Source organism: Moschus berezovskii, chromosome 23 (genome assembly GCF_049115385.1).
Source record: "Moschus berezovskii isolate FMDL1 chromosome 23, NW_MosBer_1.0, whole genome shotgun sequence".
Lineage (NCBI taxonomy): Eukaryota > Metazoa > Chordata > Mammalia > Artiodactyla > Moschidae > Moschus > Moschus berezovskii.
In genome coordinates this window covers 50,460,440-50,475,582 of record NC_142482.1, presented here as the reverse complement: position 1 = coordinate 50,475,582, position 15,143 = coordinate 50,460,440, and the positions used below count along the sequence as shown (strand labels likewise).

The 15,143-nt window shown below is 47.6% G+C and overlaps 1 protein-coding gene and 1 non-coding gene across 2 annotated transcripts; one reads left to right on the top strand and one right to left on the bottom strand.

The window, feature by feature from the left end:
- The first annotated feature begins 287 nt into the window (after window positions 1-287).
- LOC129543927 (U6 spliceosomal RNA) lies at window positions 288-389 on the top strand. Its single transcript, XR_008683382.2, has one exon. It is a non-coding gene; the product is annotated as a U6 spliceosomal RNA (small nuclear RNA).
- Window positions 390-7,225: 6,836 nt separating this feature from the next.
- NHLRC1 (NHL repeat containing E3 ubiquitin protein ligase 1) lies at window positions 7,226-10,382 on the bottom strand. Its single transcript, XM_055406311.2, has one exon. The coding sequence runs from the start codon at window positions 10,302-10,304 to the stop codon at window positions 9,120-9,122; it is 1,185 nt and encodes a 394-aa protein (XP_055262286.1). The 5' UTR covers window positions 10,305-10,382; the 3' UTR covers window positions 7,226-9,119.
- Between the last annotated feature and the right edge of the window lie 4,761 nt (window positions 10,383-15,143).

Below are 15,143 nucleotides of genomic sequence, written 5' to 3'. Positions count from 1 at the left end.
CAAAATCTGAGAGAATTCCAACGGCAGCAAGGTTTAGAATTCTGGTTTTTCTCCTAAGAAGATTAATCACTCGTCCAAGTTACTTAACCTCTCCGGGCTTCAATTTACTTATTTAGAAAGTGAGGGACTTACACGTCAAGGTTTCTGTTATCCTGTGTGTGTGGCTGTGTGTGTGTGTGTGTGTGAGTGTGCCAGCTCAGTCGTGTCTGACTCTTTGCAACCCCAAGGACTGTAGTCTGCCAGGCTCCTCTGTCCATGGGGTTTCCCAGGCAAGAATACTGGAGCGGGTGCTCGCTTTAGCAGCACATATACTAAAACCGAAATGGAGAAGATTAGCATGGCACCTGAGCAAGGATGACATACAAATTCCTGAAGCGTTCCATATATATATATTTTTTTTAACGAATACTGGAGTGGGTGGCCATTGCCTAATCCAGGTGATCTTTCTGACCCAGGGATCAAACCTGTGTCTCTTGCATCTTCTGCACTGGTAGGTGGATTCTTTACAATGGCATCACCTGGGAAGCCCTTTCTATGATCCTACCAAACTTGAAAACCTTTTGTATCACAGGAGCTCTGATAATCCAAAAAAAAAAAATCCTTTCAATGGGTAGCAGGTGACTCTCCTCTCACTCCTCAAAAAATATCAGACAGCATAAGGACTTCCCTGGTAGTCCAGGGGTTACGAGTCTGCACTTCAAAATGAAGTGGTCGGGGAACTAGGATCCCACATGCCACGTGGTGTGGCCGAACAAACAAAAAAGTCCAACAACATACTAATAGTTTGACACCTCACTTAAAACTCAAAGGAGCCAATCATTTTCTTCTATTGTGGATCTCTGAGTATAGACTGAAAGCCAGCTTTGTGCTGCCTTGACATAAGGTGGAAAGCAAAGTCCCTGAAATATGAATACATGAAGTCTTCTAGGAGCCTGACCTTGGACTCTCTTGAGGCTCCTTTAGATGAAAGTCACAGACACCCAGGTGGCTTCCCTGGTGGCTCGGTGGTGAAGAACCCACCTGCCAATGCAGGAGACATGGGTTCCATCCCTGGGTTGGGAAGACCCCCCTGCAGAAGGAAATGGCAACCCACTCCAGTATTCTTGCCTGGAGAATCCCATGGACGGAGGAGCCTGGCGGGCTACAGTCTACAGGGTCGTAACAGACATGACTGAGCTACTGAACAATAACAACAACACAGACACACAACTCAAACTTATTTTAGAGCAGGAAGCTTGTCAGCTCAGATAAACGTGACATCCAGGGTGATACCCAGCTTTGGGAACAGAAAAACTGGGGGACCCAAGGATGCTCCACGGATGTCATCTTCCTCCGGCTTTCAGATCCACTTTCTTTGCTGTGGGCGTTGCTGTCAGGCAGGTTCTCCCTACACTCGAGCACAGATGGCTTCCTGCAGGTCTAAGCTTCATGATCACTAACCTACAAGCCTGAAAACAGAGGTACTGCCTTACTCCAAAATAGTTCAGGCAAAATAATGATTGCTGAGAGAGACTGAACACCTACCATGTGTTCTTCTGCACACGTATAATTCTGTAGGCCTCACGAGTCCAGAAAGTGGGTACTATTAAATTTCCATTTTACAGAAAGAAACCAAGGCTCGGAGAGATTAAACAGTTTATCTACTCTCTGTCTATGTGACCTTCAGCAAATGACTTAGCTTCTCTGTGCCTCAGTTTTCCCACCTGTAAAAAATGCCAATAACAATGACTGGTTGGACAAAAGTTCCTTTTGGGTTTTTCTGTAAAACATTATGGAAAGCATCTTACAGACATACATAACATCTCACAGAAAAACCAGAATCAGCCTTCTGGCCAGCCCAATATTTCCTAGGCTATGATGAGGATGAGATGAGTCTGTGTAAGAACTGAAGGCTGGTACCCGGTATAGAGTCTCTGTATCCAATGAGATGCCATTCATTCTTGGCCCCATTTCTACTTGCTACTCTCTGCTTCTGTCCCAGTAATGGTCCAAAAATACTCAACCTCATACACGCCCTGGTCTCTAATAGCGTTAGTAAGACAGAAAGTGCCGCCATGGGTCACAGCTAAGGATGGAGGCAAGGATGCCTTCAGCAGCCAAGCGAGAGCAAAGCTGGGGCCCAGATGTTGTACCTGGGTTGGTACCAGGGTGCTGAGGGTAAGAGCCAAGTCCAGGCTGCCCCTGGAGCCTAGATGGGAGCCAGTGGTGAGGCCTATGCCCTGGATGGCAGACCCCAGGCACCAGACAGGAAAACCTTTAACTGGAAGCCTCTTATACTGCTCTTGGGGAGACGGGGGGCCAACTCCAGAGTGTGTCCACAGGAGAGCTGCAGGCAGGAGCCCTTCTTCCTGCAAGGGAGACAGTAATGAGTCGACCTGGCTGGGAGAGAGAGCATGGAACCCAAGCAAAGGTCACATCCTGACGGGAAGCCTTTCATTGATGGTGTGCACACGAAAACATGGTGCTAAGCAGTATTCATAAATTATTGGGCATGTTTCATAACAAAGACAGGATGTTATAGACACATGCCCTGGCACCCCCAGACCCCCTAAAATACTTCTGAACTCAGTTGTGAAATATCCCATCAAATCAACCCTCAATAACTGGAGAAGCTTTTCTCGTATTCTGACCAAGTGCTGGGTGCCTGCAGCCAAAACTCTTCTAATGTTTCATTTTTCTCCATCATGGTTCTTTGAAGGCAGTCCCTGTTCCTGGCCTCTTTTGACATACAGTTTACGATTCATGAAAAATAGCTCCAGGTCAAAACCTGCAGTGTCTTTCTCTTGAATATTTTGCCTCTGTTTGACCGCACAGGAGGGATATCCCCTGAGTGGCTGAAGCTGGGGGAGGGGAGGACTCGAGTAATCAGCGCCAAGATGCCCAGCCAGGTCCTGATTTAACAACAAAGCAGGTGCCAAGCATCGAGAGGTGTCAGGACCGCAGGAAACAGGACACTTCCAACAGCAAGCATCTCTGTATCAGGGAAATGCGTGTTATATCCGCGTGACTCCTCTTCCCATAAAATCGGTCACCGCCACAATGATGGGAAAGGACTAAATGTGGGAGAAGATTATAAAATGTTTCACCGTGGGGAGGATTTCATTTTGTTGTAACAACAAATGAGCTTTCTCCAAAGAGGGCACTTTTGACCTTTTTAGAATACACGTTCTACTGTGCTGTTTAGCTAAATGTAAAAATATCAAAAAATACCCTGAGATGCTCAAAAACTCAGCTGAGCGTCACTGACCATCAGCTGTCATCTTGCCTTCTTTACACGGTCCCCGAACGCTGACAGCGACAGAAAAACAGATCCTAACGTCGGGACCACGAAGAATCAACACTTAAAGACAAATGTTTACTTTTAGTTTTTTAGTTTGTTTTGGATGAAGTGACCAGCATTGATGACATCAATCAGTCTGGAATTCTAGGGTGATGTCATCTCTTCCAATATCTGTTCTGGCCACTGGGCTCCTCTCCCCCCACCCCACCCCCCAGCATGTGCTTTCCAGAGCACTTACCACCCTATGCCGTATTCTTCTGATTAGCTTGTCCATCTCCATACCCAACCCCCAACCATCAACGCCTGGGAACCTTCGCATCCTCACAGCTTCACACTTTGCTCAACACAAGATGAGCACACAGGAAATAGTCAGTGATAAAATGCTTGCCAAAAAAAAAAAAATCAAAGAAATTTAAAAGGTTTTTAAAATTGATTAACTTCCTGTTCCAGTATGATTGAGTAAGCTCCAACTGGCCCATCTTTCTACAGAAAACAACTGTAAACTCAGGACATACACACACCAAAAAATTTCTTGGGCCACTAGGTTTCACTGGTGAACTCTATCAAACATTTAAGAAGACGTGACAACACTGTCACACAAATTCTTTCATAAATAGAGCTGGAAATAAAGCTGGAAGGAACATTTCCCAACTCATCTTATGAGGCCAGCACAACCCTAATGGTAAAACCTGACAAAGACCTAATTCTCCCCTCTCCCCCAAAACTCTTATGAATGAATAGATTTTGTCCATAATCAGAATACATTTGAATATCCTCATGTGTTTGACTTGTACAGACAGTGCTTCTAGCAAATTTAGCAAATTCATATAATGTATTTCTTACTGACTGGTCAGAGAAGAAAAGTTATTAATTTTAAGATTTACCTTTTAGTGTCCACCAGAGGGGACGGGTACAATTTTGCGGAAATTAACTCCAAAATGTAATGGAATTGGCCTTCCTGTATCATCACTTTTAGTCTGTTCAGATTTATCCATCAGTGGTTTGAAGATGGAAATAGATTACACAGCACAGGGAACCACACTCAATATTTTATAATAACCTATAAGAGAAAAGAATCTAAAAAAGATGTGTGTATAACTGAATCACTTTGCTAAATATCTGAAACTAAAACAACAGTGTAAACCAACTCTGGTGGTGGTTCAGTCACTAAGTCGTATCTGATTCTTGTGACCACACGGACTGTGGCCTGCCAGGCCCCTGTGTCCACAGGATTCTCCAGGCAAGAATACTGGAGTGGGTTGCCATTTCCTTCTCCAGGGGGCGTCTTCCTGACCCAGGAATTGAACCCTGGTCTCCTGTATTACAGGTAGATTCTTTACCAACTGAGCCAAGAGGGAAGCCCATAAAACTACCCACCTTTCAATTAAAAAAAAAAAGAAAGCAACCCTGCCACGTCAAGAAAAGAATCTAATTGGATCTCCCTGTCCCTTTTGAGAAAAACTGTTCATCTGAGGCCAAGTTGTAGGCTAGCTTCCTGATCTAATGGAATATATTTGGCAGGACATTGATGCACGGGTTGCTCTTCATATTGGCGGGCACTCCTATCCAATTAGGAAACATGGCGGCCGAGGGCTAGCTCATCAGCAGGGCCTGTGGGGCAGGGAAAGAGGTTTCCCTTAGAAGGGGCGGTGGGCCCGGCAGACAACCACGGCGGCTCAGCACAGTCGCTGTGGTGAGCCCTGGCAGCCTCCCTCTCACGTTTCCTACAGAGTCTCAAGAAAACGCTTCATCTCCTTGTCAACCACAGGACACCACCAGGGTGGTGGTGGTTCAGTCTCTAAGTCGTGTCCGACTCTTTGGGACCCTGTGGACTGTAGCCCACCAGGCTCCTCTGTCCATGGGATTCTCCAGGCAAGAGTACTAGAGTGGGTTGCCATTCCTTTCGCCAGCGGATCTTCCCAACCCGGGGATCGAACCTGGGTCTCCCGCATTGCAGGCTTCTCTACCGGCTGAGCCACCGGTAAAGCCCCAGAAGCCCCGGAGCGGTCGCTATTAGTGGAGCGCCAGCCACCAGCCTACATCTCCTTTCTCGGTGGCAGTGGAGGATGGTTAAATCCCATCATCAGTGGGTCCTCCCCATTTTCCGGAGGTAGATGGAATACTTCCTCAAAAGGCACATAACTCACTTTCAGTGAGGTCTTCACCCGACTCACCGGGGAAGTTCTGGATGAGGCACAAACAAATTGTGATGCTTTGTGTCCCGGGATCCAGAGAGAGTGTGTCTAAGCAGAGGGAAGAGGTATGACTCTGAACCGCAGTCCTTAGGAAACGCCAAGGAAGAAGACTGTGGAAACCAAGTCCAGGGGGCAGAACAAGGCCAAAACCAGGAGACAGTCCGAGCTTCAGGAATTGAGCAAAAGGAGAAAATTGTTCAAAGGAGGGTGACGGGAGTGCTGCTGACTGGGCTTTTACGGGTGCACCGGAGGCGAGGGGTGGTGGGTAGCGCTGGCCTAGAGGCACCTGACTGAGGGCGATTTTCGGGAAAAGCCCATTCCTCCTTTTCCTTCTCCAGTTATTTGTGTGTGAGTTCTTTTGTCTCTGACCTCTGGAGAGTCATTCCAACTCTCCTCCATCACCTGGGAACCTCTTTTTCTTTTAATTTTATTGGTTTTTATGGCAGTGTAGTTGCTTTCCAAGGTTGTGTTGGTCTCTGCTGTACAGACAAGGGAATCAGCTCCTGTTACATGTCTCTCCCTCCTCTTTGTATTTCCTTCCATTTAGGTCACCAGGGAGCGCTGAGGAGAGTTCTCTGTGCTACACAGCAGGTTCTCATTAGTTATCTACTTAGACAGTGTCAGCAGTAATTATTGACCAGTCCCCCAGTTCACCCCACCCCCTCCGTTCCCCCTTGGTAGCCATGCGTTTGTTCTCTGTGTCTCTGTTTCTGCTTTGCAAGGAACATAATCTGTACCATTTCTCTCGATTCTGCATATATACGTAATATCCAGTGTTGGCTTTTCTCTTTCTGACTTCACTCTGTATGACAGACTCTAGGTCCATCCAGGTCTCTGCAAAAGGCACCGTTTTGAGGGACCTCTTTCTTTGTGCTGCGATGATTTCCTCTGGCCCATCTCAGACTCGCCAGTTCCTCTAACAGTCTGGTGGTGTTCGAGCGCTTAAACCAGCGTGCTTTAAAGAGCACCGCCCAGAAGCTGAACTACAGGTTACTGAACCTATCCCCTTAGCGTGCACATGCCTGTGGATCAGAAACAGCAAAACTGGTGTCTTCGGAAACCCTGCTCTCTATCCGCAGCCTGATCTTCTACCAAGTAGAGGAAGCCGTTAACAAGATCACTTGTGATCACCTCTCCGATTCGCTCCCGCGTCATCTTGGGAGCTCACGGCCCGTTCTTCCAGCCGGATAATCCACACGGTAACAAGAGATCTCTCCACATGCGCTGCGTATATTCCACACCTGACCTGAAAAGACACACTCAGCTCTAGAGGCAAACATGTTGCTGCTACTGCTAAGTCACTTCAGTCGTGTCCAACTCTGTGTGACCCCATAGAGGCAAACATGTTACCACTGATGATTCCAGATAAGAGACGTTCTCTTGATTGGCTCAACGGACCCCGAGGCCGTAAAATGTCATTGTTTCCAAGGAAAACATTTGTAACATCAATCCATGGTTGCCCTATTCACAAATGACCAAGTCTGAACCTGTATCTCCACCCGAGACAACTTTTCTTGTCATACAACTCAGAATACCAGCGATGTCGCTGACCTGAGGGTGATTGCTAAGGTTCGGGTGATGGTGGGGGAGGTGGGGGCTCTTCCCAGAAACCCTATTTGGGATGATGGTTGGTCCATGATGCCTGAAATCGTATCAGTGCTACATGATGCGAGCATTGAAGCAAAATGGGCTTCCGTGGACTGGCGCAGGAGCCCAGCTCTCTCTTCTAGCTTAAAAGAACAAACGACAAACTTTTTCATAATTTGGGGGCTGTTTCTAGAATGTACATTATATCTATGAAAATGCTTTGTAAATTAGAATCCTATTGTTGATAAAGCATCAGCTATTACCTAAAGCAAACCCTCACCTTTCAAAACCACTATTTCCTCCCCGAGGAACAAGTTTTGCTACTGCTTCTGAAGTGCTGGCTATTTGGTATTTTTCCAACAGACCTCAACTCTGAAATGTTACACCAGCTAGACACACAGCTTATAGAGAAGCAGCTATTTCACCTAAAATCTCCACCTATTCACTTAATCAATGCAACCTTAAAGCAGGCATCATCTTGGTCAAGCCATCACTTCAATTCAAGAAGTAGTTAAAGTGTTTGAAAGTGAAAAGTGGAAGTGTTGTCACCAAGTCATGTCTGATTCTTTGCAATCCCATGGACTGTAGCCCGATAGGCTCCTAGATCCATGGGATTTCCCAGGTAAGGATACTAGAGTGGGTTGCCATTCCCTTCTCCAGGGGATCTTCCTGACCCAGGGATCAAACCCCTATCTCCTGCATTGCAGGCAGATTCTTTATTGTCTGAGCCACAAGGGATTTGCCAGTGGTTAAATGCCAACTCAGGATCAAAGGAATTATTTATTGAGTGCTTGGTGTCTGCAACATATGGGACTGATTTAAATGGACAGAGAAAAACCCCATCACAAAAGTTCTTCAGATTACCAGTGATCATAAAAAGGCAAGCAAAATCATTTCTGCCATGAACTGACTGTGGTGACCTATCTCTATATTACATGAACAGAAATATCATCCAGCCCTCTAACACAAGTACATGTGTAGAGCATTCCACAGGAGTTCAGAACTTACATCAACACAAGTCTTTCTCTGGGACTTCCCTCCCAGTCCAGAGGCTAAGCCTCTGCGCTCCCAACGCAGGGAGCATGGGTTCGATCCCTGGCCAAGGAACTAAGATCCCTCATGCCACAAGGAGGCAAAAAATAAAAGTCTTTTCGACAAATAGTGCTGGAATAATTGGACACCCTCATGTCAAAAAAAAAAAAAAATTAACCTCAACCCATACTTCATGTTGTAGACAACAGGAATCAACTCGAAATGGGACACCCAAAAATATACAACTGTAGAAGAAAACATAAGAAAAAAAAACTTAGTTATCTTGATTAAAATTTCTTAGAACACCAAACAAAAACAAAAACCTTTCTCAACCAACCAAGTACTATTTCCTAAGTGCCTATAGCAGAGGAATTACAGGTATTAAGAGAAGTGTTGACCTTTTGAATAAGCAAAGTTGATTGCTTTTGTTTTTCAAATAACTCAAGATCCATAGTAACTCCATCTAAAGAGCCAACAAAGGAACTGTATGTTGAACTAAACTGACATCCACCACAAAATCTTTTTTCTCTTGAACTCTATGAAGTCTCCTTTCTCTGTGCCTCTAAGTAAATAGCTACTTGCGAATAGAGGACATGTAGCAACAATATACACTCATTATTTTCCACATCTGTTGTCTTATTTAAGAGACAGGGGTTTTGGAGTTAGAACTGAGTTCCATTTGTGACTGTCAGAGTAAGTAAATGTGACCTTGGGTAAATCTCTTTAGCTCTCTGGGACTTAGTTTTCTCATCCTTAAAACGAGATACAGTGGTAATAGAAATTACCACTGGGCCATTGAAAGGATTAAAAGGGCTAATATTCCCAAATTTCTTAGCACTAGGAGTACATAATCCATCAATGGTAGATTTCATTATTATTCTTTAATAATGGCCCCCACCTTTGTTAAGTCTACCAGGCAGTTACAGTCCTGTCTGTTGAATAGATAAGATTGTCATTGATTCAGAGCTCAACAGGGGCAGCTCCAGGGCTTCTGGCGCAGGTCCCAGGACCCCCACCACACCCCATCACCCCCAGTCAACCTTGTAGACTTTTACAGAATGGACCGCACTGTCCAGCACAAGAAGAGAACTCTCCTTGGTGAAGGTCAGCGCCACGGGATGCGAAAGACCGTGGGTGATGATGGGCTTCAGCACTGGAAACTCCTCGGGTTTGCCCAGACAGAGGACAGCCGGACTGGAAGTATCTGCCACCACCACGTTGCCCTGGTGATCGAAGGCCACGGCGGAAGCGGTGATCTTGGAAGGGAAAAAGAGACTCAGCCCGAAGGAGTCCACCTGGCCGATGAGCTGCATGCTCGCGCTGAACACCTTCACCGTGGTGCTGCTGCAGGCGCCGGGCCCCAGCGGGTGCTCGAGCACCGCGATGGCCCCGGTGAGCCAGGACACCGCCACCCCCCGCGGGCGACGCAGGTGAGCCTGCAACCGTTCGGTCCTCCGGAGGACCCCTTCGGGAAAGTCGACTTCCAGGAGGTGCAGGGACCCCGCCTCCGCGTCCGTGACCAAGACCCCATTCTGCGGGGTGGTCTCCACGCCCCACGGCAAACAGAAGTGGCCTCCCAAGACGAGCTTGATCTGGCCGAAAAAGTCAAATACTTTGAGGGAGCGGTCGCCGGCGTCGGTGACGACCACGTGGCAGTCGCTGGTGACCGTGACGTCGAGCGGGTACCGAAGGTCCCGGGCAGCGTCCCCTTTCTCGCCAAACTGATGCGCGCAGCCTCCGCCGGAGTCGAAGACCTTGACTCGCCTCTTGCCGTCGTGCACCACCACGACTCGCCCCGTCTTGGGACACAGCGCCAGCCCGGTGGGGTTGACCAGGGTGCCCCAGCCGCCGAAGGCGCGCTGGCAGGTGAGGGCGCCCGGGGCGGCGGGGGCGGCGCGCGGGGCGGCCGGGCCGGGCCGCAGCGCGGAGCCCAGCAGCTCCAGGAGGTGCAGCACCGGCAGGCAGTCGCTGGTGTCGCAGCCCCGGCAGGCCCGCCGGCAGAAGGGGCACTCGAGGGCCAGCGTCCGCGGGTGCGCCAGGGCGGCCACGCAGGCCAGGCAGACCACGTGGCCGCAGGACAGGTTGCGCGGGCGCCGCTGCTGGCGGTGGCCGAAGCGCTCGAAGCACACCTTGCACTCGAGCAGGCTGGCCTCGGCCTCGCGCAGCAGCTCGCGCAGCGCCGGCCCGCTCCCGGACGCCTCGGCCCCCATCGCGCCGCCCGCGCCGCGCGCGCTCCGGCCGCGCCGTCTGCCAGCCGAGCCGGACGCGGCGCCGGCGCCGCCCGGGGTCACGGCCACGGGGCGGGGCCGCCGGGCCGGACGTCCACTCGGGCCGCTCGCTCGGCCAAGGCCTGCTGCCCCCTGGTGGGCGCGCGCGGCACTGTCTCCGGAACGGCGGACAGTGGGTTTCAACAAGCGCTAATCCACAGAATGTTCATTGGAAGGACTGATGCTGAAGCTGAAGCTCCAATACTTTGGCCACCTGATGCGAAGAACCGACTCATTGGAAAAGACCCTGATGCTGGGAAAGATGGAAGGTGGGAGGAGAAGGGGACGACAGAGGCTTAGATGGTTGGATGGCATCACGGACTCAATGGACATGAGTTTGAGCAAGCTCCGGGAGCTGGTGATGGACAGGGAGGCCTGGCTGTGCTGCAGTGCATGCGGTCACAAAGAGTCAGACAGGACTGTGCGACTGAACTGAAACTGATCCACAGCCTAGACAGTGTATTAAAAAGCAGAGACATTACTTTGCCAACGAAGCTCCGTCTAGTCAAAGCTGTGGTTTTTCCAGTAGTCATATATGGATGGATGTGAGAGTGGGACCATAAAGAAGGCTGAGCACTGAAGAATTGATGCTTTTGAACTGTGGTTTTGGAGAAGACTCTTGAGAGTCTCTTGGACTGCAAGGAGATCCAACAAGTCCATCCTAAATGAAATCAGTCCAAAATATTCATTGGAAGGACTGATGCTGCAGCTCCAATATTTTGACCACCTGATGCAAAGAGCCGACTCACTGGAAAAAACCCTGATGCTGGGAAAGATTGAAGACAGGAGGAGAAGGGGGCAACAGAGGATAAGATGGTTGGATCGCATCACCAACTTAATGGACATGAATTTGAGCAAACTCAGGGAGACAGTAGTGAAGGACAGGGAAGCCTGGCGTGCGGCAGTCCGTGGGGTCACAAAGAGCTGGACATGACTGAGCGACTGGACAACAAAAATGTGAACGAAGGAATGTCATAGGACAATACATGAAATACACAGGTGAATTTGTGTTAGAGGCAAGGACCGTGGCTGGAAATGTGTTCCAGAGAAATGAACATGAAATTAGAAAGTTGGTAGTTAATAATCGACTTACTCCATGCCCACCCTCTTTTAAGTAGTTTGCATAGGTTATCTTATTTAAACCACATGACAGTCCTACAAGATGTGTTATTTTCATCACCCTGTCTCTGCCGTAGTGTTTGCAGAGGTTAAGTTTCTTGCCCAGGGTTACGGGGCTAGGAAGCAACCAGGCTGGGCTTTGAAGCCAGGCAGTTTTCAGAGTGCATGTTCTTAACTATCCCAGTCATTTGCAAATTTGGTCGCACACGGTAAGTACCTGGGTCTCTTCCTCCAGTGATTAATTTGTCCAGGGTGTGGTCTGGCAGCTGGGAAGTTTTATTTTTATTTGGTTGTACGGGGTCTTAGTTGTGGCATGTGGGATCTAGTCCCCCCACCAGGGATCGAGCCCAGGCCCCCTGTGTTGGGAGTGTGGAATCTCAGTCACTGGTACTGGTACGCCAGGGAAGTCCTCGGGCAGCTGGGATTTTTTTAAAGTTCCCTTGGAGCTTATCATGTACAGCCAAGTTTGAGAACCAGTGATACAAAGGTCCCTCAAATGATATCAGGTTAAATTCTTTCAATTTCAATCAATATGGAAAACATGGAGAATATATAATAGGTTTAAAAAATTTTTCAAACAGGAGATAACATAGTCTCTCAGGAATCACTGTGGAACTACAAACAATCACATTCAGGGATTCTCCCCTCAATGTCTGCATGAACATTGTCTTTGGCAAAATCACTTATCAGATCATTTCTCCTCATTTAGAGATGATTACAATGATCATCCGCCCTCTTATTTTCTAGACTTCTGAGAAAACAGGAAATCTTTACCCATTAAATCCCCTGGAGGAAGACTTAATGTAAGATAAGAAAGAACATTTTCCTACTGTTACAAGATTCAAAGATTATCTGTGTATTGGGACATAGTAATCAACTTAATATTATAATTTCAGACTTTAATACATTTTCATTCCAAATATAAATTGCTCTCTGCAGTAATCCTTAAGAAAAAACATTCAGGAAATCTAAATTCCATCTAAAAGTGGAATGTTTTTAGAATTAATGTGGTCTAATAGAAATATAATGAGAACCACGTATATAATATTAAATTTTCTAGTTGCTACATTTTATAAAGGAAAACGAAGCTAGTGAAATGAGCTTAATTGCATATGCATACTTTATTTAATCCAAAATATCCAAAATGCTATCCTTATGACATATAATCACTGTAAAAGTTATTAATGAGATATTTCACACTATCTGTTTTATTAGCACTAGTCCAGTGCGTATTTTAAACTTATAGCCCATCCTTTTTCAGCTCAGTAACCCCATGCAGCGAGTGATTACTGCAGGGGAACAGTTAGACCTCTAGTTAGAGATCTAGACCAAGTCTCTGGTGTATTACCTTCTCAGGATGCTTTCCAGACGGATTTCGTGGATGTTTGATGTGCCTTTAACTTGTCTCTGCTCCCACGTTGTTTTAGAACGAATCCAAAGACCACCACCCCAGCCCTGCCACTCAGTGCTGACTGACGGAGCCTCTATCCTACCGGCAACTCCGCCTTAGGGGGGAGCCTGCCTTCTTTTTGATCCTGTGCTGCCCTCGCGTGGCAACCAGCAGTACTGCGCCAAGAGGTTGGAGCTGTTCTGCAAGGTAAACCAGACAAACCTGCCAGAAATCCGCCTTCTTTAAGAATGTTCACAATAATCGGTCTATCAGTTGTCTCAGAAGACAGCACAGTGGTCCCGGAAAGCACCGTGGCACATATACACACAATCGACCCTAACCATTTGCTGTCAAGACTCTAATCGGTCAAGTATGGAAATGTAACTTTGTGGCATTTGATCCGGAGCTGAGGCCTTCTTAGTGACACAAAGCTTCAGAACTAAAAACGTGTAGATTTGCAGTCTTTCACAGCTGGGATACTGCTCCAGCATTCCTGTCCACCCAACCATCCTCCCCCTCCCCCCCAGCTTGTCCTTTTTCTACTTTACCAAGTGTATGGAGTCCAATTTCCCTTTCTATCTAATCTTAAAATTGTTATCTTCATCCCTTCTGTCTTTTTCTGAAGAGAGAAACTAAGTTCCAGAAGAGCAGTGCCTAATGCTTACCTGTGTACACAGAGGGAGACCAACACGTTATTTTTTATTTAATGTTATTTTCTTGGCCTCATTTATGTGTGGCATGTGGAACTTCCCCTACCAGGGATGGAACCTCTGCACCCCGGCAATGGAAATGTGGACTCTTAACCACTGGACCACCAGGGAAGTCCTCAGTTCAATCGCTCAGTCATGGCCGACTCTGTGACCCCACGCACTGCAGCACGCTTGGCTCCCCTGTCCATCACCAGCTCCTGGAGCTTGCTCAAACTCATGGCCATCGAGTTGGTGATGCCATCCAACCATCTCATCCTCTGTCATCCCCTTCTCCTCCTGCCTTCAATCTTTCCCAGCATCAGGGTCTTTTCCAATCAGTCAGTTCTTTGCATCAGGTGGCCAAAGTATTGGAGCTTCAGCTTCAGCCCTTCCAATGAATTTTCAGGGTTGATTTCTTTTAGGATTGACTGGTTGGATCTCCTTGCAATTCAAGGGACTCTTGAGTCTTCTCCAACACCACAGTTCAAAAGCATGAATTTTTCGGTGCTCAGCCTTCTTTATGGTCCAACTCTCACATCCATTCATGACTACTGGAAAAACCAAACCATAGCTTTGACTATATGGACCTTTGTTGGCAAAGTAATGTCTCTGCTTTTTAATATGCCGTCTAGATTGATCACAGCTTTTCTTCCAACACATGTTTTTTAAATGGATGAACTAATGAACACTTAAAAGGATACAGGCAGCAAACCCCAATGTGATACCTTTCCTTTGATGGTTCTCTAGTATATATAGGAAGCATTGTTAGGAAAATAGCATTTATCCAGGAATCATGATAAGCACTTGCTTATCTCTAAAGTCCATGTTGAAAAGTTTCTCAAGTACCTTATAGAGTATAATCCTTGTCACATATATACACGTGATGATTAATAAAAGAAATTCCCTGAGTCTAACTCTGAGTTTCCTATGAAGAATCTTTCTTCCTCTGTGGTGAAGTCTCCATGAATTTCCTCTATACTTTGCTCCAATACTCCTCCCTTAGAGGGTCCAGGAATAGCACGACCATCTCTTCCTGCTTCCACCTAGAAGGAGCCCCGAAGTGGGCAAAGGGTGTGAAGAACGGGTCTTGTGATCAGTGGCTGACTCCTGTGCAAAGTGCCAGGCTCAAGAGAAGGGGAAATGGAGACCCAGCTCAAGCGGTGACAGCAGAGAGAAGGTGCAGGGCAACAGGCCGTGGAGCCTGGGGATGGAGTCAGCTTCAAGCAGGCGGGCTGCTGGTTTTGCAAGCGTGGGAAGACGCGCCACATACATGCAGTTGAGAAGGACTCCCAGAACAGTGCCAAGGACAGTTATATCGCAGCGTGTACCTGACAACGACCAGAGAGGTAGGAAGATAGCAAGTAGCACAGACTGGAAGCATCTCAGTCCAGAGGGAAAGACGCCACCTTTGAACAGAGAAGGAGCGAAGACAGCAGGCACCTTAGCTCGGGTGGCTTGTGAGCTCACAGGAGCGAAAACTCGCTACCATCACCAGCCTGAACCCCTCCTGGGTTGGTGAGTTTTGAGTTTCAGGCCAGCCCTGGGGGACCTCCGTAATAGGCAGGTCTCCATCATCTACACGAT

What these genes read in the sequence shown, in the direction of transcription:
- NHLRC1 (XM_055406311.2), bottom strand. Translation starts at nt 10,304, where the DNA reads ATGGGGGCCGAGGCGTCCGGGAGCGGGCCGGCGCTGCGCGAGCTGCTG.